At 42.7% G+C, this 26,716-nt stretch overlaps 1 protein-coding gene across 2 annotated transcripts in view; it reads right to left on the bottom strand.

The window, feature by feature from the left end:
• The window catches only part of WDR7 (WD repeat domain 7), a 586,970-nt gene that overhangs the window by 550,183 nt on the left and 10,071 nt on the right, over nucleotides 1–26,716 (bottom strand). For both annotated transcript variants that reach the window (XM_073620215.1, XM_073620224.1), the window contains exons 2-7: nucleotides 20,086–20,253; nucleotides 15,988–16,094; nucleotides 12,844–12,922; nucleotides 10,611–10,785; nucleotides 7,879–7,955; nucleotides 6,562–6,681 (exon numbers count right to left, since the gene is read on the bottom strand). In XM_073620215.1, the coding sequence (XP_073476316.1) occupies nucleotides 6,562–6,681; nucleotides 7,879–7,955; nucleotides 10,611–10,785; nucleotides 12,844–12,922; nucleotides 15,988–16,094; nucleotides 20,086–20,244 (717 nt within the window). In that variant the 5' untranslated portion in view covers nucleotides 20,245–20,253. The remainder of the gene's footprint in view (nucleotides 1–6,561; nucleotides 6,682–7,878; nucleotides 7,956–10,610; nucleotides 10,786–12,843; nucleotides 12,923–15,987; nucleotides 16,095–20,085; nucleotides 20,254–26,716) is intronic.

The raw sequence follows: 26,716 nt of genomic DNA, 5'->3' as shown, positions 1-26,716 counted from the left end.
ATTTGTAGATCGGACAGACTGTTTAGATGTTAGATTTTAAAAGCAACAGCAAACCTGCTGACCTTAAATGGTTGCTAATGTGACAGAACACCTCTGATTTTCATATTTAACATTAAATGTGAAAATCAGAGGTGTTCTGTCACATTAGCAACCATGTAAGGTCAGCAGGTTAGCTGTTGCTTTTAAAATCTAACATCTAAACAGTCTGTCCGATCTACAAATACTGTATTTATGCATATAAGCTCGGTTTTGTGTTGAAAACGCATCCCTTGTCCTTGACACAAAGTTGTCGATCTTGTTGTAGAACCTGGACGCAAACAGATCCACGTCCGGAACTCCCCATCTTTGACATATTGACAGAAAGATGTCGGGGTGAAGAGACCATTCTCCCAGAAACAATTGTTGGCAACTCAAGTAGTCTGCCTGCCAATTCACTATTCCTGGAATGAAAATTGCCGATAGGCAAGGAATGTTGTTTTCTGCCCAAGATAGAATATGATTCACCTCTCTCTGGGCTGCACAACTTCTCGTGCTTCCTTGGTGATTGATATAGGCCACTTCTGTGGCACTGTCGGATTGGATCGTGACAGGACAATTCCGTAGTCTGAGTGTCCAGGCCTCTAGGGCCAGGCGTGCTGCCCGAAACTCTAGAATATTGGTGGGCAATGTCCTCTCTAATTTGGATCATTTTCCTTGGACAGACGCTTCTTCCAGGACTGCTCCCCAGCCCAGAAGGCTGGCATCTGTTGTTACCACCTTCCAGGTGATTAGTAGAAAGGATTTTCCTTTTTGAAGATTCCTGGATATCAACCACCAATTGAGGCCCTGACGCACTTCGGAAGATAAACGCATTGGGAAGTCCAGAGCTTGGACCTTCTTGTTCCAAGTTGACAGAATACTCTTTTGCAGCAGTCTAGAACGAAACTGTGCATAAGGAACGGCCTCGAAAGAAGCCACCATCTTTCCCAATAACTTCATGCAAAGTCGAATAGAAGGATTCTTCTTTGTTTTGACCAACTGAATCAGTTCCTTTATGGAACCGATCCTTTCCTGGGGCAAAAACACCTTCTTTTGAACTGTATACATGATCATCCCCAAGTATTGCAATCTCCTTGATGGTTTTAAGGAGGATTTCTCTAGGTTTGGAATCCAACCTAGTTATTCTCGGTAGCTGACTGCGGTGATCAAACTTTGGTTTAAGTGGGTTACCGACTGACTCTTCCTCCATAGGATAAAGATTTGAAAACTTTTTTGGAGGGAAAAAATGTTAATCTGGGTGCTCCCACTCAGAATACATTAGCTTTCTTAGCCATGAATGGATAGGAAAGGCATGAACAGATTGGGGAGGCTTTAGTGAACCCAAACCAGGAGGTGGGCTCATCGACTGACTGCGTTACTGGCAGTAAAAATGTGGAGCGGAACAATTCAGTGAGAGATTGTACCAACAATCTTTCCTGCGAACAGGATCCTTCAATATTAGGTTCCTCTGAAGAGGAGACATCAGCTTCTTCCTGGTCCTTTGAGAGAAATTCGTCATCTCTTGCCCCTTGTTCCTCAGTATGAGGGTCCTGAGCAATGGACGGGGATCTGCTACGCTTAGTCCCACTCTGAGATGCAATTAACCGCTTCAGCCCCAGACCATCTGGCTGGCCAAAGACCAGATCACTTTTTGCGATTCGACACTGCGCCGCTTTAACTGACAATTGCGCGGTCGTGCGACGTGGCTCCCAAACAAAATCAACGTCCTTTTTTCCCAACAAATAGAGCTTTCTTTTGGTGGTATTTGATCACCTTTGCGGTTTTTATTTTTTGCACTATAAACAAAAAAAAGAGCGACAATTTTGAAACAATTATTTTTTACTTTTTGCTAAATTTATTTTATTTTTTATTTTTTACTATAATAAATATCCCCCCAAAAAATACATTAAAAAAAACATTTTTTTCCTCAGTTTAGGCCGATACGTATTCTTCTACATATTTTTGTTAAAAAAAAAAAAATTAAAATCGCAATAAGCGTATATTGATTTGTTTGCGCAAAAGTTATAGCGTCTACAAAATAGGAAATAGTTTTATGGCATTTTTATTAATATTTTTTATCGTGACTGCGACATTATGGCGGACAATTTTGACACATTTTTGGGACCATTGGCATTAATACAGCGATCAGTGTGATTAAAAATGCATTGATTACTGTAAAAATGTCACTGGCAGTGAAGGGGTTAATGTGTGTCCTAAGAAGTGTTCTAACTGAAGGGGGATGTGGACAGTGCAGAGAAACTAACAGATCGCCTGTTCATACTCTGTATTCTCTGTATGAACATACTCTGTATGAACAGAGGATCTGTCAGTTCTCCCCTCAGAGAACCAGAAACTGTGCGTTTACACACACAGCTCCTGGTTCCCTGTGTGCCCCGAGCGATCGCAGGAGCCCGACGGTGATCGAGACCGCCGGGCACTCGCATCAGCTCAGTGGGCGCGCACGTGACCCCTAGTGGTCGTCTATGGTACCGACATACCATGACGGCGATTCGCCTGCCTGTGCCATTCTGCCGCAGTATAACTGCGGTGGACGGTCAGCAAGCGATTAAAGCATCAATTTTTTGCTCCAAACTTAAAATGGTTGAAGAAAAAACCTCCTTAGTAATATACACAGGGGCTGCAGTGTTAAGAGCAGCTGCAACACTTGCCCCTCCTGATGGCTCACTCTGACCAGCCATATATTGCTCTCAGGGGAGGATGCCATCTTTTTTAAGATAGTTCTAGGCTGCCGTGTGACTATAGTCCTTCTAGAGTCCTTTTTTGAGGTGTTTTTAACCCCCCATATCTGACCATAGCCTGATGCACAAAGCAGGAATGCATCCACTGCTTGAGCAATAGTCCAGCTCTGCTGCTATTAATGCTCAGCCTGATGCAGTAGTAAATGTGTCAAAAGGAATGCCTGCGTTACCAAAAACCTCTTGCATGCCACCTTTGCTCTTGTGTCCCTCCGCAGTTTGCAACAGCAACAATGGTGCCTTTTAAAACACACCTTCCCGCGCTGGCTGTTGGAGGACGCCAACACCGCGCTAAGCCCCACCCCCGAGCGGCATACTGTTTTTTTAAGCGTTCCTTCCCCAAGAAGAGGGGAAGAAAAAAACATCACAGGTGGGAGTCTGGTGGGGACGTAAAACCCACAGGAGACAAGGATCTCTGATCCGGTGACAGTGACCCCTCCACCACACATGGATGGCCTCTCACCTCAAGGATTCGACCTGAAACAGGTCACAGAGCGGGAACCAATTGGCAGATAAAGCAGTCCTGGCAAAGCAATCTTCAGGTAACAGTTCCAGCACTCATCCAAGTAGATGAGATGGCAAGTACGTATATGCAAAGAAATAATAACACAATCTAGTGCTCTCTGTAAAGTTAAATTTATTTGATACACAAGAAGAAATAGATTGCACTTACATGCAGCCGCACTCAGATCCGAGTGCCGGCAAACAAGTGTGTGGTAATATCAATCGAGAAGACCGTGGGTGACGTCATGCGTGACACCTGACCCCCGTACGCGTTACGTCCAAAGAGGGACTTCCTCAGCGTGGGGTAGCATTCATTTAGAAAATGCAAAGCATTCTCTGAATGGTGCCCATATTGAGCAGCCAACCTCCTGAGCGCATAATGCATCAGGCCAGCCGCTCAGCAAGGGACCTGGAAGTAGGGATCACCAGCGTAGTGGTGTCTACCTCTGCGATTTTCACCTTCCAGGGGGACCGGCCAGGTGTGGTAAAGTGAGGTGAAAAAGTATTTGATCCCCTGCTGATTTTGTACGTTTGCCCACTGACAAAGAAATGATCAGTCTATAATTTTAATGGTAGGTTTATTTTAACAGTAAGAGACAGAATAACAAAAAAATCCAGAAAATCACATTTCAAATAAGTTATAAATTGATTTGCATTTTAATGAGTGAAATAAGTATTGGACCCCTTCGCAAAACATGACTTAGTACTTTGGTGGCAAAACTGTTATTGGCAATCACAGAGGTCAGATGTTTTTTTGTAGTTGGCCACCAGGTTTGCAAACATCTCAGGAGGGATTTTGTCCCACTCCTCTTTGCAGATCCTCTCCAAGTCATTAAGGTTTTGAGGCCGACGTTTTGTAACTCAAACCTTCAGCTCCCTCCACATATTTTCTATGGGATTAAGGTCTGAAGGCTGGCTGGGCCACTCCAGGACCTCAAAGTGCTTCTTCTTGAGCCACTCCTTTGTTGCCCTGGCCATGTGTTTTGAGTCATTGTCATGCTTGATTACCCATACACGACCCATTTTCAATGCCCTGGCTGAGGGAAGGTGGTTCTCACCCAAGATTTGATGGTACATGGCCCCAGCCATCTTCCCTTTCATGCTGCGAAGTTGTGCTGTCCCTTTAGCAGAAAAACACCCGCAAAGCATAATGTTTCCACCTCCATGTTTGACAGTAGGGATGGTGTTTTAGGGTCATAGGCAGCATTCCTCCTCCTCCAAACACAGCAAATTGAGTTAATGCCAAAGAGCTCAAGTTTGGTCTCATCTGACCACAACATTTTCACCCAGTTCTCCTCTGAATCATTCAGATGTTCATTAGCAAACTTCAGATGGGCCTGTATGATGTGCTTTCAGGAGCAGGGGGTGCTGCAGGATTTCAGTCCTTCATGGCGTAGTGTGTAACCAATTGTTTTCTTGGTGACTTTGGTCCCCGCTGCCTTGAGATCATTGACAAGATTCTCCTGTGTAGTTCTGGGCTGATTACTCACCGTTCTCATGATCATTGAAACTCCACGAGGTGAGATCTTGCATAGAGCCCCAGACCGAGGGAGCTGACAGTTATTTTGGGTTTCTTCCAATTACAAATAATCGCACCAACTGTTGTCACCCTCTCACCAAGCTGCTTGGCGATGGTCTTGTAGCCCATTCCAGCCTTGTGTAGATCTACAATCTTGTCCCTGACATCCTTGGACAGCTCTTTGGTCTTGGCCATGGTGAAGAGATTGGAATCCGATTGATTGCTTCTGTGGACAGGTGTCTTCTATACACGTAACAAGCTGAGATTAGGAGTACTCCCTTTAAAGCGGTAGTAAACCCGCAGATTTTTTTTTTTTTTTAAACCTGTAAGGCAAAAGGCATAATGAGCTAGTATGCACGGCATACTAGCTCATTTTGAAATACTTACCTTAGAACGAGGCGTTGGCAGGTGATCTCGGTCCACGCCGAGGGAAACTTCTTTCTGGCAAGGTCCGGCGTCTGCCGGACCTTTCAGCCGGGAAATTTAGAGCGCATGCGCCGCTGCACGCAAGGGGAATATCTCCTAAACTGTACAGGTTTAGGAGATATTCTTTTTACCTACAGGTAAGCCTTATTCTAGGCTTACCTGTAGGTCAAAGTGAAAAAAAAAAAAAAAAAAAGGGTATACACCCGCTTTAAGAGTGCTCCTAATCTTAGCTTGTTACCTGTATAGAAGACACCTAGGAGCCAAAAATCTTGCTGATTGATTAGGGATCAAATTCTTCTTATTTCACTCATTAAAATGCAAATCAATTAATAACTTTATTGAAATGAGTTTTTCTGGATTATTTTTGTTGTTATACTGTCTCTCACTGTTAAAATAAACCTACTATTAAAATATCGACTAATCATTTACATACATAGTTACATTAATCCAAGCTGGACATAACTATGTATGAATTGCCATACATGGAATTCATCTTTACCCACTTGGCGGCTGCCCGCCCAGTTCAAGCGACTGTAGGCAAAGCAACCTACTGGTACAACACTGCCTTCATTTGGGTTTAGGGCATGTGCGTCCCCCGCTGTGATTGTATTGTGTCAGCAAATCCCAGCCGATGGATTCCCGGCCGGGACCTGCTGATCGTCTGTGTGCAATCACAGCCCAGAGCTCTGTGTTGGTAAACAACACGGAGCTCTGTACAGAGGGAGCGATCTGTCAGTTTCTCATCCCTGGAAAGCACTATTACAGTCCCATTAGAATTTGCTGGTCGCCACCATTAGTATATAAAATAAAAATTTTAAAAAAATTAAAAAAATTAAAAAAATTAAAAATCCAGTATATATACACACACACCGTAGTTTGTAGGTGCTACAACTTTCACGCAAACTAATTAATATACACATTTTAGTTTTTTTTTTATTGTTAAAAACATGTAGCAAAATACATTTTTTGCCAAAATTGATTGTCTTTTTTTAAAACTTACTGTCTTTTTTCATTTATATCGCAAAAAAATAAAAAAAACCCAGTGGTGAGCAAATACCATCAAAAGAAAGCTCTATTTGTGTGAAAAAAAAAAAAAAATCTATACATTTTGTTTGAAAATAGTGTTGCATCACCACGCAATTACCAGTTAAATTAGCACAGTGGTAAATAGCAAAAAATTACCTGGTCATGAAGGAGGTAGAACCTGCCGAAGTTCAACTAGTTAAGAATTTGCGTATGATAAAAAAAAAAAAAAAAAAAAACACAACACACACACACACACACACACACACACACACACACACACACACTATAAAGAAAAGAAACACCAGAGCTTACCCTCCAATATTTAGCACACACAACCAAGAGAGAACTTTGAGTGAATGCGCAGATGGAAATGCTTTGGCAGTTGTGGCAATAAATCGGTTTAGATTCCTCCTCAAACACTGGCTCTGTGTCCTATAAAAAGAAAAAAAGAAGCGTTAATTGGTGATCAGCAATATCCAGTTGAATATGGCCGATCTAGCCCCTTTTCCTAATAAATTTACACAATCTTGGGGGGGGGGGGGGGATTTACTAAAACTGAAGAGTGCAAAATCTGGTGCAGCTCTGCATAGAAACCAATCAGCATCCAGTTTTTATTGTCAAAGCTGAAGTTAAACTGGCCATACGTGGGTCGAATTCCGAAATAATTTTCTTTCTAATATCATAACTAAGAATTTTCTTTTGAATTTCGCACCATTAGTGGGCCACAGCAACTGCCGATTTTCGTGTGTCCATTTTGAGTGATCGGGCAAGTTGGAAAGACAAACTATTTGTTAATCAATGATGGGAGAATCGTTCGAGAAATGAGGGCAACAAAAGAAAATTCCCCGAAAGAAAAAAAAAAAATTCCCAGACATGAAAATTAATTTTCTGTAGCAACATGAGGTGAAATTGAAGGCTTGGTTAGTCAAATTTCTAAATCAATGGTGGCGCCATCCGATCACAAATTTCAGATTTTCGAAGAAAAATTAGTTTGGTATACAACCCATGTGTGGCCTGCATTAGAAGCTGATTGGCTATCATGCATGCACAGCTGCACCAGGTTCTGAGTGCTCCAGTTTTAACAAATCAACCCCAAGGTGACAACCAAGAATGTCACTACAAACAGGAGTCCCTTACTACATGAAGCCTCAAGACCTTTATCATTAATGTGTGTGTTAAGACTCATGGACAGTGGTCTCAGGGACTGCTTCCTGATTGGCCGGGAGGAGAATCAGGAAGACAATAGCAAATATTAATTCGCTATTGTCACACAAGTGGGTGGGCACAGGGCGCAGTACTCTGCACCCTGAGCCCACCTTTTTTGAAGCCAATTAGAGCCTCAGGCTCTAATTACGTGCTTCAAAAAGAAAAAACCCCATTGAAATCTATGCATCCGGCACCCCGAATGTAGATTAGGGGGCTGGAAGCATCGATAGGAGGGGGCAGTGTCTGTGTGCCCCCTATGGACAGGCCACCGCTGCTAGCAATCTACTTTGATATCCACACATTGCAAAAAAAAAAAAAAAAAAGAAACAAATAGATGGTCATCAAGGCAATTACCCAAAGACTCACTGCAAGCAACAAACTTAACAGCACTAGAAAGACAGGTTTTGCCTTTTTTTACCTTACCTGCATACGGTGAACCTCAGCAGTAATGATCCACACCTTGAGAATTCCTGTTACTGAAACAGCTACAACTGTATCTTCTGTGGAACAATAAAACAGCAGAGTTCCTTTATTATAGGAAACACATTAGGGCAACTACCAAATAATTCTGAAAAAAAAAAAAGTTTACAGCTAAATCTGACCTCTGCACTCTTTCAATGAAGCCCAGAGATAAAAACTGTAACTAAATAAACAAAGAGATATTAGAAATCTAACAGATCTCTAGTAAGCCCTTGTAGTATAGCTATAAGGGCTCGTTGGTTAGCTCTCTAAAGAGATATTCGCGGTGGATGACTCTGCAGAGGGCGTCTGACAGGAGGCCAGGTAAGGTGTGAGGAGCTGTTACGAGTTCATACAGAAATTGAGAATATTTTTTTTAAGCATTTTTTGTTGGCAGATCCCAACCAGTATTGACCGGTGTGGTCAACCATGGGCGCAACATTTAAAGGGGTGCAGGTAGGGCCAGCACCACCATAACACAGCTCAGGCAGCAGGTGAGCTAAAACTTCCATGCTGTGCCCAGTAGGAGAGGGGGCGCAGTGTAGAGGTTTAAGTGTACCTACTCAAAACAAATATTGCTGCGCTAGTGATAATCCAACCATGTAGTGCTTCAATTCTCCTGTGCAAATATGAGTGCCAACATAATAACATACAAATATACAATAATATGATAATTTCATATACATCGGGGGTCAGCAACCAGTAGATCGCGATCTATCAGTAGATCTCGGACAGGTGACTGGTAGATCACAGTCTGGGCTTGCTAACCTGCCATTCCAGAGCATATATTCCCACTCCTCCCAATACAAATCTGCCCCCGTGCTGAAATATCCCCTACCAGCACAAATGTTTGTGCCCCCCACTCCAAGCTCAAATCCTCCCTCTCTGCAAATCTCCCCAGAGCACAAATCTCCCCCCCCCCAAAAAAAATAAATCTCCCCTCCTAGCATAAAACCTCCACCCCTCAAATGTCCCCTCCAAGAACAAATCCTCTCCCCCCACTCCTAATACATATTTTCCCCCCTCCTAGCATAAATTTCCCCCCACTCGACTAAGTTTCCTCTCCTAGCATAAATAGGCCCAATCATCCCTACTAGCACGCATCCTCTTCCCCTATGCAACTAGGGGCTCATTCACAAGTGCAGTATGCACTGCTGCTCCCCTGAAAAGCGACCCAAGTGTGTTTGAAGGGTGGTGGAGGAGGTGATATGTTGCCTCCTCACCACCTGATTTAAACACGATTGCTGGGCAACGCATTCAATTGCAAAACGATAATACAGCAATTAGAAGTTTAAATCAGGTGTGAGGAGGAAATGCTGTGCGCAGTGATCTTTGACTTATCTCTTGTTGTACAGGTAGCTCTCCACCTTTTTAAGGTTGCCTACCCCTGAAGTACATGAATGTAACATATTATTGTATATTCATGTGTTATTATGTAGGCACTCATATTTGCACAGAATTGATACACTAATGCCCTGTACACACGGTCGGATTTTCCAAGGGAAAATGTGTGATAGGACCTTGTTGTCGGAAATTCCAACCGTGTGTGGGCTCCATCACACATTTTCCATCGGAATTTCCAACACACAAAGTTTGAGAGCTTACTATAAAATTTTCCGACAACAAAATCCGTTGTCGGAAATTCCGATCGTGTGTACACAAATCCGACGGACAAAGTGCCACGTATGCTCAGAATGAATTAAGAGACGAAAGCTATTGGCTACTGCCCCGTTTATAGTCCCGACGTACGTGTTGTACATCACCGCGTTTCCGTGTTTTCCGCGTTTCCGACAACTTTGTGTGACCGTGTGTATGCAAGACAAGTTTGAGCCAACATCCGTCAGAAAAAATACATGGATTTTGTTGTCGGAATGTCCGACCGTGTGTACGGGGCATTAATGGTTGGATACATTTATTATCTCTAGCGCAGCATTATTTGTTTTGAGTTTATTTGCACATTTATATTGGGGGTGTGTTACTTGCTGCTTGCATATATTACTCAGATTGTATTTTAATAGCTCGCAAGACTACCTATTATATTTATAATTTAAATTGACCTGCTGTTACTGAGAAAGCAGAGAGGGGTGTGATTAGAGTAGAGGGATCTGGTGGGGGATCTGATCAAAGTGGAGGGATGGAGGGGGGGGGGGGGTGTGATTTGAGTGAAGGGATCTGGTGGGGGATCTGGGGGTGTGATCAGAGTGAAAAAATCTGGGGGGGGGGGGGGGGGGGTGATCTAAAAGTACATGGGTTAGGGGGCACAAATTACTTGCCTTGCCCCGGGAGCTGACAACCCACGCTACACCACTGAATTGTAGTGATCACCAGTGTCTCAGGAATGAAAGTAAGGGTAAGGCCACAATTTGGAGCTGCCTCCAGAATAAGAGGGGGAAAGTCTTCCAACAGGGACACTTGCTCCGTGAGAACTGTCTACAAGGGGGGTTCCCTGGAAAGATTTTCACTCACTCCCTTTTAAGCAAAAACAAAAAATTAAAGAAAATGTAACCCTTCCCTACTCTATCCAGAATGAAAAAAAAAAAAGTTTTGGCTTTGGATATACTTCTGGAAATTATGCAGCCAGATCTTCCTCAAGCAATTCGAGAATTACAATTTACATTCAACACTCTCTTTCTCTCGTGTATAGAAAGTATAGCAACAAAAGCGCACACAAACAGGGTGGGCCCAGGTGTGATTACCTTGTGTCCTGTGAGAGCGGATGATGCTCATTGAGCTGATCCAGTCTGGAGAGATCTTTGACACCAGTGTATACAGGACATCCAGACTGCTGGCATCCACAACAAGGACTTCTGGGTAGTGCCCATGGCAAAGTAACCTTCCCTCTCGCTGAGTCCCAGCCGAGAACTGGTAGAACTGACACAGAAGTGAGAGAATATACATTACAGCTTGCAATAAGCCTACATTAAGCCTACAGTTATATCAGAGATCAACCGTGTACAGGGAGGGAATATACATCGGTTTTACAGATACATTTTAGACATACATGTAGTCAAATTGTGTAGAAATTGAGACAACTTTTTTGCTTCTGATTGACCGATTTAAATATATTGACACTGATGTGCCTAGAACTGGAAGCATACCAGGGTTTATTGTCCAATTTTGAGATGATGGTGACCTTATAACATCTTTGAGCTTTTATAAAAAAAGCATACTTGATCCCCATTCTCTCACAAATTGAAGTAACCACGGTACTCTCTATATTCTTTCTATCCACTTCTCCGCCATAGACTTAGTAGGCGCAACCGCTGTACAAACTGTAAAGTGATGTTGGAGGCATCAGACTCTGGAGCCATCCTAGCGTGGCCACATGGGTAGAAGATTGGTCACTGACATACAAGCCCAAAGATGATTCTTTAAAGAAGCAGATGATAGACCAGAAACGCAACAGATATGATGAGGACAGATATCCAACACAACCATCTCAAATTAAGACAACAAGGGGCATTTAGGCTCCTTTCACATTAGCCGGTCTCCAAAGTCGCATAATTTCCAGTGCGACTTTGATGCAACTTTGATTCGACTTTGGACCAAGGTTGCACCAAAGTAGTGAAGGCACCTTTTCAAAGTCGCTGAAGTTAAATTGCAGTAATTTCAAACGGGTGCCATTAAAAAGAATGGTGAGCGTTTTGTCACGCGACTTTGATGTCCAAAGTCGCATGACAAATCACCCAAGTGTGAATTGACTTTATGTACATTTATGCATTAGTAATATGAAACACTAATATATAATGTAATAATATTGCTTAATGTATGAGCTTGATCATTGTACAATGCAATCCATTGTCCAGAAATGTCTCTATTGAAAAAAAATATTTTGAAGTATTTCAAGAAATAATAATAAAAGCTGATTTTAAATAGTAATTGTTCATTCCAATATCAAGGAAGCTTGTGCTTAAAGTGTTACTAAACCCCGAACCCTGCATTCACTATATCTGATCTCCCACAGTACACAGAAGATTGAAATACAATTATTTTTATAAATATAAACTGCTAAATACCTTTTCTCATCAGCAGTATATAGCAGTCTTGTGACTTCTATCAGTGTCTGGTTAAAGCTTGTAGGAGGAGTTTTCATACTGCACTGAGCTGTCCTATCAGGATGCAACACCCCTGACCCTCTCTTTGGACAGTGCGGATTGGCCCTGCGCTGATCACATGCATTCTCCCAAGGGAAAAAAAAAAAACCTCTAGCAATACACACCAAACTGAGCATGTGAGCCCGACTTCCTAGACTGTCTTATCCAGACCAGTTTTGGAGTCAGTGGAAGAAGGGGAGGATCTGTGCATACAAGATCAAGCAGCTTTTTTACACAATGCAGAGAATTAACCCCTTAGGATCCACTGTGAGTATAACAAGCATGCTTTACTGCATATACAGACTGATTTTACTGTTGTGGGTTTAGTAACACTTTAAAGCAGTAGTAAACTAACTGAAAAAAAGTTTCCACCTGCAAATCAATGTGCTAGTATCCACCACATACTAGCACATTATGAAAGACTTACCTTAAAACGAAGCCCTCCAGAGGCACGCTGTCACCGCTGCAGAGGCTTTCATCTTTACCTGGTCATCCCTCTGGGTTCGGGGACCCCGGGTGTCCGATTGGCCAAGCCACAATGACGTCACCCCTGCGCATGTGCGGGGTAGTCTCGGGCCATGGCACACAGCTCTGAAGAAGTGGTACAGGTATACTGTTCTTTCAGAGCGCATGCGCCGGTGATGTCACTGGCTGCAGCTCACAAGAATATCTCCTAAACGATGCATGTTAGGAGATATTAATTTTACCTACAGGTAAGCTTTATTATACAATTCCAGGGTTTACTATCCCTTTAAACATCCCGCACTTGGAAGATATAACAATATGTGATGTTGCTTCTTGAAGGGATAGACAGATGTAATCATTTTCCACCAACCTGTATACCCGTGTGTGTACATGCCAGCTTAGTGAACTCCACACATCTTCCATCATTCACATCCCAAAGACACATCTCCCTGTAAGAGAAAGGAATCAATTCAAAAGGAATTTTGTTATATTAATAAAGCATTAGGGGACCAGAAATCATGTATTTGACTTTTCATTGATGGAAGAAATAAGTGTATACACTACAGTGGGGAAAATTATTCGATCCCATGCAGATTTTATAAGTGTGCCTACTTACAAAAGATTTTACAATACATGGCCCCTTCCATTGGCCCCTCAATGCGGTAAAGTTGGTCTGTACCTTTAGCAGAGAAACAGCCCCAAAACATAAAGTTTCCACCTCTGTGCTTGACTGTAGGGATGGTGTTCTTAGGGTCATAGTCAGCATTTTTCTTCCTCCAAATACAGCGAGTCCCCCTCTTCAAGAAGGCACATGTACAGTCATGCCAATGAACATCTAAATGATTCAGAGAAGGATTTGGAGAAAGTGCTGTGGTCAGATGAGACCAAAATTGAGCTCTTTGGCATTAACTCAACTCGCTGTGTTTGGAGGAAGAAAAATACTGACTATGACCCAAAGAATACCATCCCTACAGTCAAGCACGGAGGTGGCAAAATTGTGCTTTGTGTCTGTTTTGCTGATAAAGGTACAGACCAACTTTGCGGCATCGAGGGGCTAATGGACGGGGCCATGTACTGTAAAATCTTGGATGAGAACCTTCTTCCTGCAGCCAGAACACTGAAGATGGATCCTGGATGAGTCTTTCAGCATGACAATGACCCAAAACATACCACCAAGGCAACAAAGGAGTGGCTCAAGAAGGAGCACTTTAAGGTCATGGAGTGGCCTAGTCAGTCCCCAGACCTTAATCCTATAGAAAATTTATGGAAGGAGCTAAAAATTCAAGTTGTCAAGAGATAGCCAAGAAACATTAAAGCGGTGTTCCAGTCGTTTTTAGGTTTATTAAAAGTCAGCAGCTACAAAAAGTGTAGCTGCTGACTTTTAAAAAGACACTCACCTGTCCCATAGTCCAGCGATGCGGCCGCCCAAACCCTCGCTCCTCTCCCTCTCCTCGGCGTTGGCATTGCAAATGTGGGCACCTGGCTGTGGCAGCTTGTGGCTTCACAGCCAGGTGCGCACTGCGCATGGGCGAGTCACACTGCGCCTTCTCAGTGGCCGGGCAATCTTCTGAGACTTGTGATGTGTCCAAGAAAATTGCAGGAAGGGGAGGGGGGAAGAGGAGTCGCCGCCTAGGAGGCGAGAGCAGAAGAGCTGGGTACCTGTCAAAACTAGGTACCTGTTCCCCCCTAAAAATAAAAAAATATGACATGCCAAATCTAGCATGTAAGGGGGCGAGGAGTGCTTAAAACAGAAGTTTCACTTTTGGGTGGAACTCCACTTTAAGAATTTAAAGAAGATCTGTAAAGAAGAGTTGACCAAAATCCCTCCTGAGATGTGTGCAAACCTGGTAACCAACTACAAGAAATGTCTTACCTCTGTGCTTGTTAACAAGGGTTTCTCCACCAAGTACTAAGTCATGTTTTGTTTGGGGATCAAATACTTATTTTACTCACTGAACTGCAACTTAATTTATAGCATTTGTTTTAGGTGTTTTTTTCTGGATTCTTGGTTGATATTCTGTCTCTAGCATTTAACATACACCCATGATAAAAAAAAAGATAGACCCTTCATTTCTTTGTAAGGGGACAAATTTACAAAATCTGCGTGATCTGCCTAAATCCAGACATCACTGGAGTTAGGGTAGGAGATGGACAACATAAAATTTCAGCTTACGCGGACGATCTGCTCTTTTCCCTCACTAACCCATCGTTTTCACTTCCCAATCTCATCCACAAATTCGAAAATTATGGCCGACCGTCTAACTTACGGATTAACATCAACAAATCAGAAGCTATGGGAATAGGAGTTTCTCCTGCGATACTTCGGACCTTGCAGTTAAGCTTCAAGTTCAAATGGACGGATACAGCTCTGAAATATCTGGGAACATATATCCCATCTGACTTATCTCGGATTTTTGAACTAAACTCCCACCCCCCCTCCTGACCCGAACATGCGCCTGAATACAGTGGCACTGCCGAACAGTAACTGCGTCCTATCAGGGTTGCTGCAGAAAACCACAGGTCTCTGCAAGACACACAGGAAACATGGGTTTCCTATGGGCCAAACGGAGGTGTAATGTCCAGTGCGGAGCCATGCGGGATTATGCAGGATGTCTGCAGTTTCCTTCACAGCTCCGCACTAGAATGCAGACAAAAACGGGCCGCACAGATCTGCAAGCCTCTCATATGAGAGGAGGTGGGAGGGAATGCAGAGCGACCCGCTGTGAGTGCACAGCCCGCCTTCTTCCCCTGTGGCTGGGATGCTGCCATTCGGGTATGTTACTGGAAGGACACTGGCAGGTAACAGGATGGAGCTATGCTGTGAGGAGAACACAGATGCTGGGCACAGATGCCGCTAACCCAATGGTATATGATCAGGTGAACAGTGATGACGGGGACACAATGATGACACAGTGTTGACCGTTTGTACGTAACAGACAGGCATGAAAACTAAGGTAAACTGATCTAAATTTGTGTCTCTGCGAAGTGAAAATCAAGTGAACAAGAGAAATCTGCTCAATTTTCCCTTAATTTTGCACGTATGGTGTGAACAAGCCCTTAGGTCAGGGGTAGGCAACCTCGGCCCTCCAAGCACCCTGCCCTGCAAGCACCACCCAACTGGCTTGATAAAATTTAATTTTAAAAATGACTAAGCTAAGTGGGAAATGATCAGCCTTACGCAGGGGTAGGCAACCTCGGCCCTCCAGCTGTGGTGAAACTACAAATCCCGTCATGCCTGTGATTGTCAGGTTGTTGCAATGTCTCATGGGACTTGTAGTTTCGCCACAGCTGGAGGGCCGAGGTTGCCTACCCCTGCCTAAGGCTGATCATTTCCCACTTAGCTTAGCCTTTTTTTAAATTAAATTTTATCAAGCCAGTTGGGTGGTGCTTGCAGGGCAACCTGTGACTTAAACATCAGCTGATTCAGCAGGAATCTGATGAAATCTGAGTTATCTATGGGAGGCCATTCGTGATCAAGTAGCTAATGGTGATTCGTGGTGTTGTCAACACTCACCCGCTTTCAGACGCACTGACGATATATTGACGGTCACTGGATGCAGATGCTTTTGATAAGCAGGTGATAGAGGCTGTGTGTCCAAACAGGAGAGCCCGAGGATTGATCTGACAGAGAGGAAATAAGCAAACATTCTAAAACTGCATACAAGGCATGTGGGCTCTTTCTCCTGGGGGGCCAGCATACATAGTCAGCTTTAGTATTAAAAAAGGTTAACCTGACTGATCTAGGTCCAACCCAAAAACACCTGTGCTGGCATTAAGGGATATAAATTTAAATGGAAATCAACCTCAAACAAGGAACTTCTCTTATTTGCTCCATTTGGTCAAATACAATTGAAGGCATTTTGTTTTATGGGTTTGATAAGTAAAAAAAATAGCTGCGGATCTTTTTAAAAACCATGTGAGCAGATACCTTCCTGTGCTGAATTGTTAGCCCTTTTCCCAGCCATCTCTGAGGGCTAAAAAAATATCCCCTATATCAGGGGTATCCAACCTTTTGACCTCCCTGGGTCTCATTGGAAGAAGAAGAGGAAATGTCTTGAGCCGCATTTGTTCAGCCATGGCAGCCCATTCATTTGATTGGGGTGATGTGCCTGCGTTTCAGGTTCCTACTCCATTTTTGAACCACAACAACCAGGAGATTGCATGGTGCTTTTGCATTATGCATACCTTTATGCATACAGCATCCTCTGTGTCCCTTCATACATGCCTATGTCAGCTTCTCCCTGCTGGCCGCTGTGGCTTCTATTCTTGCACAATGTTCCTCTAGAAATACCCAGGCCACAGATTGGAAACCCCCTGCCCTATATTATCAAAGGAGAAGAGAGTGGGAGGTGTTCTTGAGCCCTGCCCTAGAGCGACAATGCATTTTCTCCATAGATACAGTACAGCAAGTGAATGTTGTTACCCTAGGACAGGGGTCCTTAAACTTTTTAAAATAGGGGCCAGTTACCGGTCCCTCAGACTGTTGGGGGGCCAGACTATAGTTTGAAAAAAAAAAAAAAAAAAAAAACCCACGATTGAAAACCTATGCACACTGCACAAAAAAAGAAAAAAGAAAAAAATAATACAATATAGAACACAAACTTATTAGTATTTCACATAATCCCCCTCCCAAATCACAGACTCCTCTCCATCACAGAGCTCCCCCATTATCACAGACTCCTCTCCATCAGAGAGCTCCCCCCCCCCAGTCACAGATTCCTCTCCACCACAGACTCCCCCATGACAAAGCCCCCCCATTAAAGACTCCCCCATCATGGTTTTCCCCAATCAAAAAGCCTCCCCCATCACAGAATCCCCCCCCCCCCCCCCCAATCACTGATCCCTCCCATATCACAGATCCCCCCCATCACAGTCCTCCATCGATATTACAGACCACTCCTTCCATAAGATCGCAGCACTCCCCCAACCCCTACTTTATTCATACAAGACGCAAAGCAAGACAGGTCTGGACAAAGGGCAGGATTTTTCAAGTGAAAGGCAATTGATTGCTGGGACCGCCCCGCTGCCTAGTAACCAATCACCCGCTTGTTAACTCGAAAAGTCCTGCCCTTTACCTGGACCTGTCATGGTTTGCGTCTTGTGTGAATAACGTAGCGGGGGGGGGGGGGGGGGGTGCTGTGATCTTATGGAAGGGGCAGTTTGCGGGTCGGGTAAATCACCCTGGCGGGCTGTAGTTTGAGGATCCCTGCCCTAGGACATAAAAAAAAAAAAAACAAAAAAAAAAAAAAAAAAAAAAACACATATATATGTGTGTTACCAGATGAAAACAAAGAGAAAAAAGGCAGAAGAAAAAAATTAACACAACTACCACATTGAAGGACATTTTTTTCATGGCTCAAGATACTTTTTAATACTTTTCCTGAAGAATAGGCTTAAGAATACCCTTCTACATTGGTCTTGCTTTTCACCTGAGAGAAATATGAAAGCTGCCATTTATGACTTCTCATTCTTAAAATGCTAGTTGCTTGTTTGTCATAGTGACCCTCTAACCACAGTACTTTGTGTTACAGACAGAGGAGGCATCTGACTTGTTCCGAGTCAATCGCTCAAAAGGTATAAAGCCTACAGGTCAGGATTTTCGGAGGTCATGTGAGTATAGGAATCCATATCATAAAACAAAAGCCAGCATAGTTTTATAAGTCCTAAAGTTGTCAAATTACTTTTTTTTTTTTTTTTACGAGGACGTGAACAAACACAAAATGGGGGGTGGCTCTGGATGTAGTACACTTGGACTTTATTAAAGCAACTTACATAGCACCCTACAGGTAGTTAAACTGTAAGTGAAGGTCTATAGCAAAGGTGGTAAAATTACAGGGTATAGGAGCACTTAAAGGTAGTTGTAAAGCCTTAAGATTTTAACCTTAAAGTGGATGTAAACCCGATTTTTTTTTTTTTTTTTTTGATGCCATAATGTAGAGTATAAGATTTCCTATCATTTAAGCCCAGTCTTGCCACAAAGAGTTAATCCAGCTCTGCGCAACCCTCTTTTATTGTTCAGTGAGATAAAACTTGACAAACACAAAAACTTTGTCAAATCCTCCCCCTTGCTGTGAGTGACAGGTGATTTACATATCTCGTGTACCAGCCTAAGACATGCATTATTTTTTAATTCCCTCCCCCAATTCTTTCTTCAGCAGCTCTGCAAGGATTGGCTGTTCCACACCTCAGCATGATTTGGCATGCTGAAGTCATGTGGTTACTTTCCTGTCTTTTCACTGGATGTTAGAGATCATAACAGAAGTTCAGTGTTAGAAATACACAGGAGAAAATGCATATTGACAAGGGGAGTGTAGAGGTGGGCGGGGAGTCTACTGACATCACAACTCCACCCACCGAGCTCCAGACAACAAACCCACCTACAGAATCTGCAGTTTTTCGGGTCTCATAACAGACAGAGGGGAGACATTTGACAGGTAAAGATACATGCAGGAGGCATGTATATCCTTATAGATAACCCCTATGGCAGTAGTTTAGAAAGGATGACATTGGGTTTATAGGTCTGGTATGGATATTAAGGTCTTCAGGTCTGGTATGGATATTAAGGGGAACCCCGGACAAAATTTAAAAAAAAAAAAATGGCGTGGGGTCCCCCTCAAAATCTATACCAGACCCTTCCCCTGAAGGGTCTGGTATAGATTGAGGGGGACCCCACGCCATTTTTTTTTTTACATTTTGGCTGGGGTTCCCCTTAATATCCATACCAGACCTGAAGGGCCTGGTATGGAATTTAGGGGGACCCCCCACGTCATTTTTTTTTTTTTTTTTAATTTTGGTTCGGGGTTCCCCTGTGGGGAATTCCCATGCCGTTTTTATCAATGAACTTCTATGTGTATTGTCGGACCGGCAATGCATTAATAGCCGCGAGTAGTTTTAAATGACTTTTTTTCCTTTTGCTGTCAGACTGTTCTAAACACGGGAAACATGCGCCCCTTTACAGGCATACTATAGACACCCCCCAGGTATGAAATTTAAAGGGATATTACACTTTTATTGTTTGACTTTAAGCATTATTAAAATCACTGCTCCCGAAAAAACGGCCGTTTTTAAAACTTTTTTTTGCATTGATCCATGTCCCCTGGGGCAGGACCCAGGTCCCCAAACACTTTATGACAATACCATGAATATAAGCCTTTAAAATTAGCACTTTTGATTTCTCCCATAGACTTTTAAAGGGTGTTCCGCGGCATTTGAATTTGCCGCAAACACCCCAAATTGTTTGCTGTTCGGCGAACTTGCGAACAGCTGATGTTTGAGTCGAACATGAGTTCAACTCTAACTTGAAGCTCATCCATACTAGAGAGTAATGATAGGTATACTCTGAATGGAGAAGGGTGTTAGCAGTGTACCCCAAAGTTCAGTATTGTAACCGTTATTTTGAAGACTATTTATAAACTTTACAGAATTTAGGATTAAACATACCAGTTCTGTGCTTGCAGGGGACACCAAGTTATATAGTACAATAAACATGTTTCAGACTTACAAGCTGACTTGGATGCACTGATTGATTGTACAACTACATGCAAATAAGGGTCAACATTGATGAATGTAAACTTATGTCCCCTTGGGGGGGGGGGGTAATAGTTATACTCACTTCCAGTTCTGGGGAGAGATCCCACAAGCAGATCTGCCCATCATGGCATCCTGTTATAATGGTGCTCATATCATCCATTACCAACACATTGGATATACAGTGTGTGGGAGCCTTGCGCCCCCAGAGGATAATGGGAAGAACCAGACTGTTTCCAGTCATTTTTCAGCCCTGCAGAAAGAAAAACAAAATTACAAGGAATTAGCAATTGTGCAAATGTAGCTAAAGTGCAACAAAAAAATCCTGTGTGACCGTCTAAAGAAGTTCCAGATTCAGCTACATATGAAACACAACCCAAATAAAAGTAAAAACAAAAAGTTTCCTTTACCTTCCCTGACTGAGCCAAATGTACAATTATTTGTGTCTCACACGTCCCCCTTCACAGACACTGCAGCTCACAGTGGAAGGGTTTCAACAACACAGGCAGTGCTGTCAGCCCAAAAAAAACTGTGAGCAGGGTTGGGTGTGACAAGGTGCTGATTGACAAGCTACAAGCGTGTCAATCAGCAGTGACAAGGCAAATAGCCACACCCATAGCTCCCAACTGTCCCTGATTTCGAGTGACTGTCCCTGATTTGGAGCAGTGTCCCTCATTCCTCCTCATTTGTCCCCCATTTTGGTCTGATCTATATAGTTGTATATGAAATGCACTTTTTATCTTTCAAAAAGTGTTTCCCAGTGCTAAACCTTTCATCCAAAATGTAAATTGCTGCATTTGTAAATTTCAAAAGCCAGTATAAAGGAATAGTAGCGGTAAAAAAAAAAAAAAAAAAAGCCCTTGTGGGTTTAACTAATTTTTTTAGGTTAATTCTTCTTTGAGGCGGGCACGGCAGGTGACGTGTCCTATGCCTACATGCTTTTGCTAGTAGGTGTCCCTCATTCCCATCTCAAAAAGTTGGGAGGTATGGCCACACCCCCTGCAATATCTTCTCCCACTGAAGAAGTACAAGCAGTAACCACCTACATGAGAGTGCCAACACTACCGTATATACTCAAGTATAAGCCGAGTTTTTCAGCACATTTTTTTGTGCTGAAAATGCCCCCTCGGCTTATACTCGAGTCAAGCACTTTTCTGCAGCAGAGAATGACATTTTCCGAACCAAATTTGGGGCCCCGTATCTCGGGGCCACTTGGTGCTAGGAACCCCAAATTTGGTGTGCAAACCCAGTGGAACTAGAACATATCCACTACACTACAACATACCCAAAGCTGTGGTTCCTAGCACCAAGTGGCCCCAAAATACGGGGCCCCAAAGTCGGTTCGGAAAATGTCATTTTCTGCTGCAGAAAAGTGCTTGACATTTTCCGAACCGACTGGATATGCTGTAGTGCTAGTTTCACTGGGTTTGCACACCAAATTTGGGGTTCCTAGCACCAAGTGGCTCCCGAGATACGGGGCCCCAAAGTCGGTTAACTGTGTCCATCTGCAGCAATGTCATTTCGGGACCCTTTGGGTCCAGAGACCCCAAATTTTGGCTGCAGCTAGGGGGCATCTAGGAACCCTTAACTACCGAGTTTGACGTTTGGGGGAAGTATGGCTACAAATGGGCACAGTGAGGCATGCAAATGGGCATTGTTGACCCTTTTTTCCACTTCAGTAGCTGCGCATTTCTCACCCTCGTCTTATACTCGAGTCAATAAGTTTTCCCAGTTTTTTGTGGTAAAATTAGGTGCCTCGGCTTATATTCGGGTCGGCTTATACTCAAGTATATATGATACTTTGAATTCAGGAGCAGTGCAGCATTGTAGCCACCCCATCGCAAGAATCATTAGATAATTTCAGCGATTCTCAAATTGTGTGCCCCGGGAGATTTGCAGGTGTGCCATGGGAGTTTTGAAAAGTATTTAAAAATTGCTAGCGTTTTGAAACCCTGAACAGATCGAAAAATAAAATGGTAAATCAATGTCGCAAAAGTTAAAAAAGTAACATATAGTAACATATATAAAAACGCAATCTGTCAGTTATTGGTTCCTTTCGTAACGCAAGACTCGCGCAAGATCTTGGGAGAACTCGATCGCTCCAATTATGTTATAATAAATAGAGACCATTCCATTTGCTTGTTCCGTTTGTCGACTTTGGAGCATCGCTTCAGTCGGATTTGCTCTCGAAAAGCAGGCACATCCTTCACATTCAATTTAAAATTAAACATATATGTAAAAATAAATAAGCTCTTCATCACAAAAATTGTTAAATCTTTTCAGGTGTGCTGTAAAAAAATGTTTTGATCTTTTTGGGGCACCACAAGACAAAAAAGTTTGAGAAACACTGGATTACTTCAATGGCAGGGTCAACTGGTTTTTGGTGGATTCTGCAGGGCTAAGAGAAAATGAAAAGTGCGCACACACACACACACACACACACACACACACACACACACACACACACACACACACACACACACACACACACACACACACACCAAATCCTTATAGGGAATAAATGGATTTTTAAAAAAAAGTACCTCAAGCTTACAAGAAATACAAAGGCAAATCTCCTATTACAACTCCCTTACACAATCATCTATATTATTATTATTGGCTTACAAGTACACAAAAATGTAAAGAAATCAGGGTGGATAAAAAAAAATAAGAAAAAAAATAAATAATTGGATTTGTTTTGATTTTTATCAAATTTATTTAAATAAAATGCCTTTGGAGTAAAAATCTACCTAAAGATAGTTTAGCATTTAAGATACATTAATAATTTAGTTTATTTGGCATGAAATGGAGCTTAGTTATGTAGCATGAGGCTGTATATTCTGCAATATTTCCATTTTTGGTAAACTCATTCAATGGATCCAAGCTCTGCAAGCTGAGATAACATCCACTGCATTGATACATTCACACAATTTCACAGTAACAACGAGATAAAACAAAGTTCAGTTATATTCCTTTATCCTATTGTTTTGCAAATCTATGTACACTACAAACTGAAAGACTGAAGAGAAATGCATCTGTACCAGGCTCTAAGTGAGAGGAGGAAGGGCAAGCGGTAAAAATGAAAGCGAAAGCTTCTAAACCCCGCTGACAGCTGATGACTTGTTAAAGGGGGCCCCCAGATTCCGATAAGCCACCCCACCCGCAGTCCCCCCCCCCCCCGACAACCACCGGCCAGGGTTGTCAGGAAAAGGCCCTTGGTCCCCATCAACATGGGGGCAAGGTGCTTTAGGGTGGGGGGGGGTGGAGAGCACACAATGGTGTTCACACCCCATGTGATCCGATTCTTGTACCATTTCACAGCTCTCACTGTAATCTGCAAACCAATTTAGGGGAGTCATTAACTTTCTATTAACACCCCCAGCAGTTCGCAGAGGTCAGTGTGAACCAGTGTGCAATTCAGATGCGATGCTGGAACCCGCAAAGGAATCGCAGGGTTTCCTGCATCACACCAGTGTGAACCGTGACTAATTGTATTCACCCCGTCATAGCTAGTATAGTGTTCAATGGCAATGGTGAGGCTGCTGCATTGATGGCAATGGTGAGGCTGCTGCATTGATGGCAATGGTGAGGCTGCAGATGGGCACTGACCCTTATTTTTCTTCAAAGTTCCTTATTTAAAATGTAAGTTTTTTTCCTGAAACTTCCCTCTTAAAATGAATGTGCGTGTTATACGCCGATAAATACGGTATTATATACACATACATATACATACACACATATACACACACAAACCCAAAATCTCTCCTCTGGGCTCCAATACAGCCGATCAGACACATATCGGTCTGATCGGCTGCTTTCCTGGCCGTTTCAGGGGTCGCAGAGCGGGTGGAACAACGTTAGTTCCTCTCTGTGTGGCGCCACTGTCTCTGTCAGTCGCAGCGCTCCCAGGCATCATCCCGTTATAACCACTTCAACCCGAGGACGTCATACAGGTGGGAAGCGGTTAAGTATTAATAAAGAGCATTAATCACAGACTTAAAACACTGTATTAGTATTGTTGAAATGTTTTCTCTTACTTTGAAAATCTTGTGCATATCCTCAGTCAATCCCTGCAACTGTAGATGCTGTTTTTTTTGGGGGGGCATTTCTGGCTCCCCAAAACATCAGCTTCTTGCTGACCGCAAAACTGAAAAAGACCTCATCACTGGGTACTCTTGAGACATGCATGATCCAAGGAGGGAGTTGGCCTCTGGATAGTGTAGATTTTAAATTATGCGGTTTGCCCATTAGTTGCTTGATCACTTTCTTCAGGCCTGCTTCTGGAGCAGTAACTGATCAGCACAGCTAAAGACTACACCATCCAGTGGCCATCAAGGCGGAACATGCTTGTCTAAAGGGTTGCTGGGATGTGTCCTTTCACTCTCATACCTCATTGTCACTTATACTCTCTGTTCATCTGAATGGGTGGCAACAAAAGGGAGATATTGAGAGAGCAGAATGAATTGTAGACACAGAACTAAAAGAAATGGATGAAGATGGGGATCTTTGGAATGATTTTTAAAAAAGGTATTAATGGGGACCAAATGTACATAGGATTAAAAAAAGGACACAGGATGAAACAGTTCTGAAGTGCAACTTGAAGTATATATGTAATTTTAGTTTTAGCCCTCTAGTTACCCTTTAAAAAGAGTTGCTTTAATGAAAGTTTCATAGCCGAAACGCGTCACTATATAGCCTGTACCCATGTATCCATGTAACAAAGAAAGTACTTTTATTCAAGAGCATCCAGTTGCCAGCCTTCCTGATTCAAGAATTGCACCTGTGGGGCCTGAACACCCTGGCTAGAGCACCGGTTTACAGTTTGTGGACTCTGGGTAACATTTTGTTTCTTTAAAAAGTTAGTTTAGTTAGTTTAAATCCCCATGCAGGCAGTCCCATTCATGTCAATTGGGATGCCGTGGCTACACCAACACGTCTGCTGCTCCTAATCTGACATCTTTTAGGGCCGACGATTCTGCACAAAGTAAAAGGTCCACCCCCCTCCAGCCACCGCCTTTACCAGGCTCTCCTGTGCGATCGGAGAGACCAGTAAGGATGCAACTGGCAGCATCCAGCTCCAGGCACACAGCGAGAGGAACTGATGTTCTTCCTCTCACTGTGTGATGTCAGAAACAGGAAGCAATGAGGATTTTGTCACTTCCTGTTTAGGTCCTTTGCTTACCTGGCCGGAAAGCAGCTGATCAGACCTATCTGTGTCTGATTGACTGCATTGGAGGTCACAGGAGATCTAAGACCCCAGATCTCTCCGTAAAGACAACCTGTCCTAGCCCGTGTTATTACAAGGGATGTTGAGAAAGAAAGAAAGAAAGAAAGAAAGAAAGAAAGAAAGAAAGAAAGAAAGAAAGAAAGAAAGAAAAGAAAGAAAGAAAGAAAGAAAGAAAGAAAGAAAGAAAGAAAGAAAGAAAGAAAGAAAGAAAGAAAGAAAGAAAGAAAGAAAGAAAGAAAGAAAGAAAGAAAGAAAGAAAGAAAGAAAGAAAGAAAGAAAGAAAGAAAGAAAGAAAGAAAGAAAGAAAGAAAGAAAGAAAGAAAGAAAGGAAAGAAAATCCCCGTTCCACCATGCTCACACGCGGACTCGTACGTAGGTCCTGCATGCATATGTAAACTGTGATAGCACCACACACCTATTGCCACGAACATCAGAGAGCAATATTTTTTATCATCAGACCTCCTGTGTAACTCCAAACTGGTAACTTGTAAAGGCTTTAAAAGCATCGCCTATAGAGATTTTTTAGGTACCATAATTTGGCACCGTTCCACGGGTGGACACAATTTTGAAGCATGACATGTTTGGTATCTATTTACTCGATGCAACAAAATCTTTTATATTCTACTACACAATCGGGTATTGTATTGTGTTTTTGTGCATTAAAATCCATTAAAGTGTATTTTTTCCCAAAAAATTGTGTTTGAAAAACCTCTGCGCAAATACTGTGTGACATAAAAATATGCCCACCATTTTATTCTCTAGGCTTGAGCTAAATTAAAAAAAAAAATACATACAGTAATGTTTGGGAGCACCAAGTCTTTTTCCAGCAAAAAAAATGTTTTTGTTTTTTTTGTATATACACACACACACACACACACACACACACACACAAAGGAGAGGAATGTCAAAATTGACCTGGACAGAAAGCTGTTAAAAAGGATGCAGTATATATATCTACCTGGCTATGCATCACTATAAAAAAAGAGGAGTGTAAATCACAAAACTGGCTTAACAAAAATATTGAAATGGTTTGCAAGTATGACGAAACACATGCGTCTCCTTTATGGATTACAACTATTTTTAGTTGTAGACACAATGAGGTAGGATTTGAGCCCCGACTGAGTCTTCATCACCGCCCATTACTCAAGTGAGATCACATGCAGCCCTGGTGCTCCCTTCAGCAGCCACGGCTACGTTATGAACACAGCTTGCTTGTCTTTCACGGATGGAGTGAATTCTCAGTACTATAGAGAATCTAAGAGAAGTATGATGGTATCACAGTGCCTCCAGGGGATTTTCTCTTCTCAAGTGCACTGAACATCTGCAGTGTTCCATTGCACAGTATTATGATAGAAGAAGATTAAAACTTGCAACATGTGCACAGAAAAAAAAAAAAAAAAAAAAAAAAACACTAGGGTGTAAAACGCTAAAGCAAGTTAAAAAAAAAAAAAAAAGGGAAAAAAAATGACAATAGCCAAAGTGGAGCTAA

This window comes from Aquarana catesbeiana, linkage group LG01 (genome assembly GCF_042186555.1).
Source record: "Aquarana catesbeiana isolate 2022-GZ linkage group LG01, ASM4218655v1, whole genome shotgun sequence".
Classification (NCBI taxonomy): Eukaryota; Metazoa; Chordata; class Amphibia; order Anura; family Ranidae; genus Aquarana; species Aquarana catesbeiana.
This window is presented reverse-complemented; position numbering and strand designations above follow the sequence as displayed.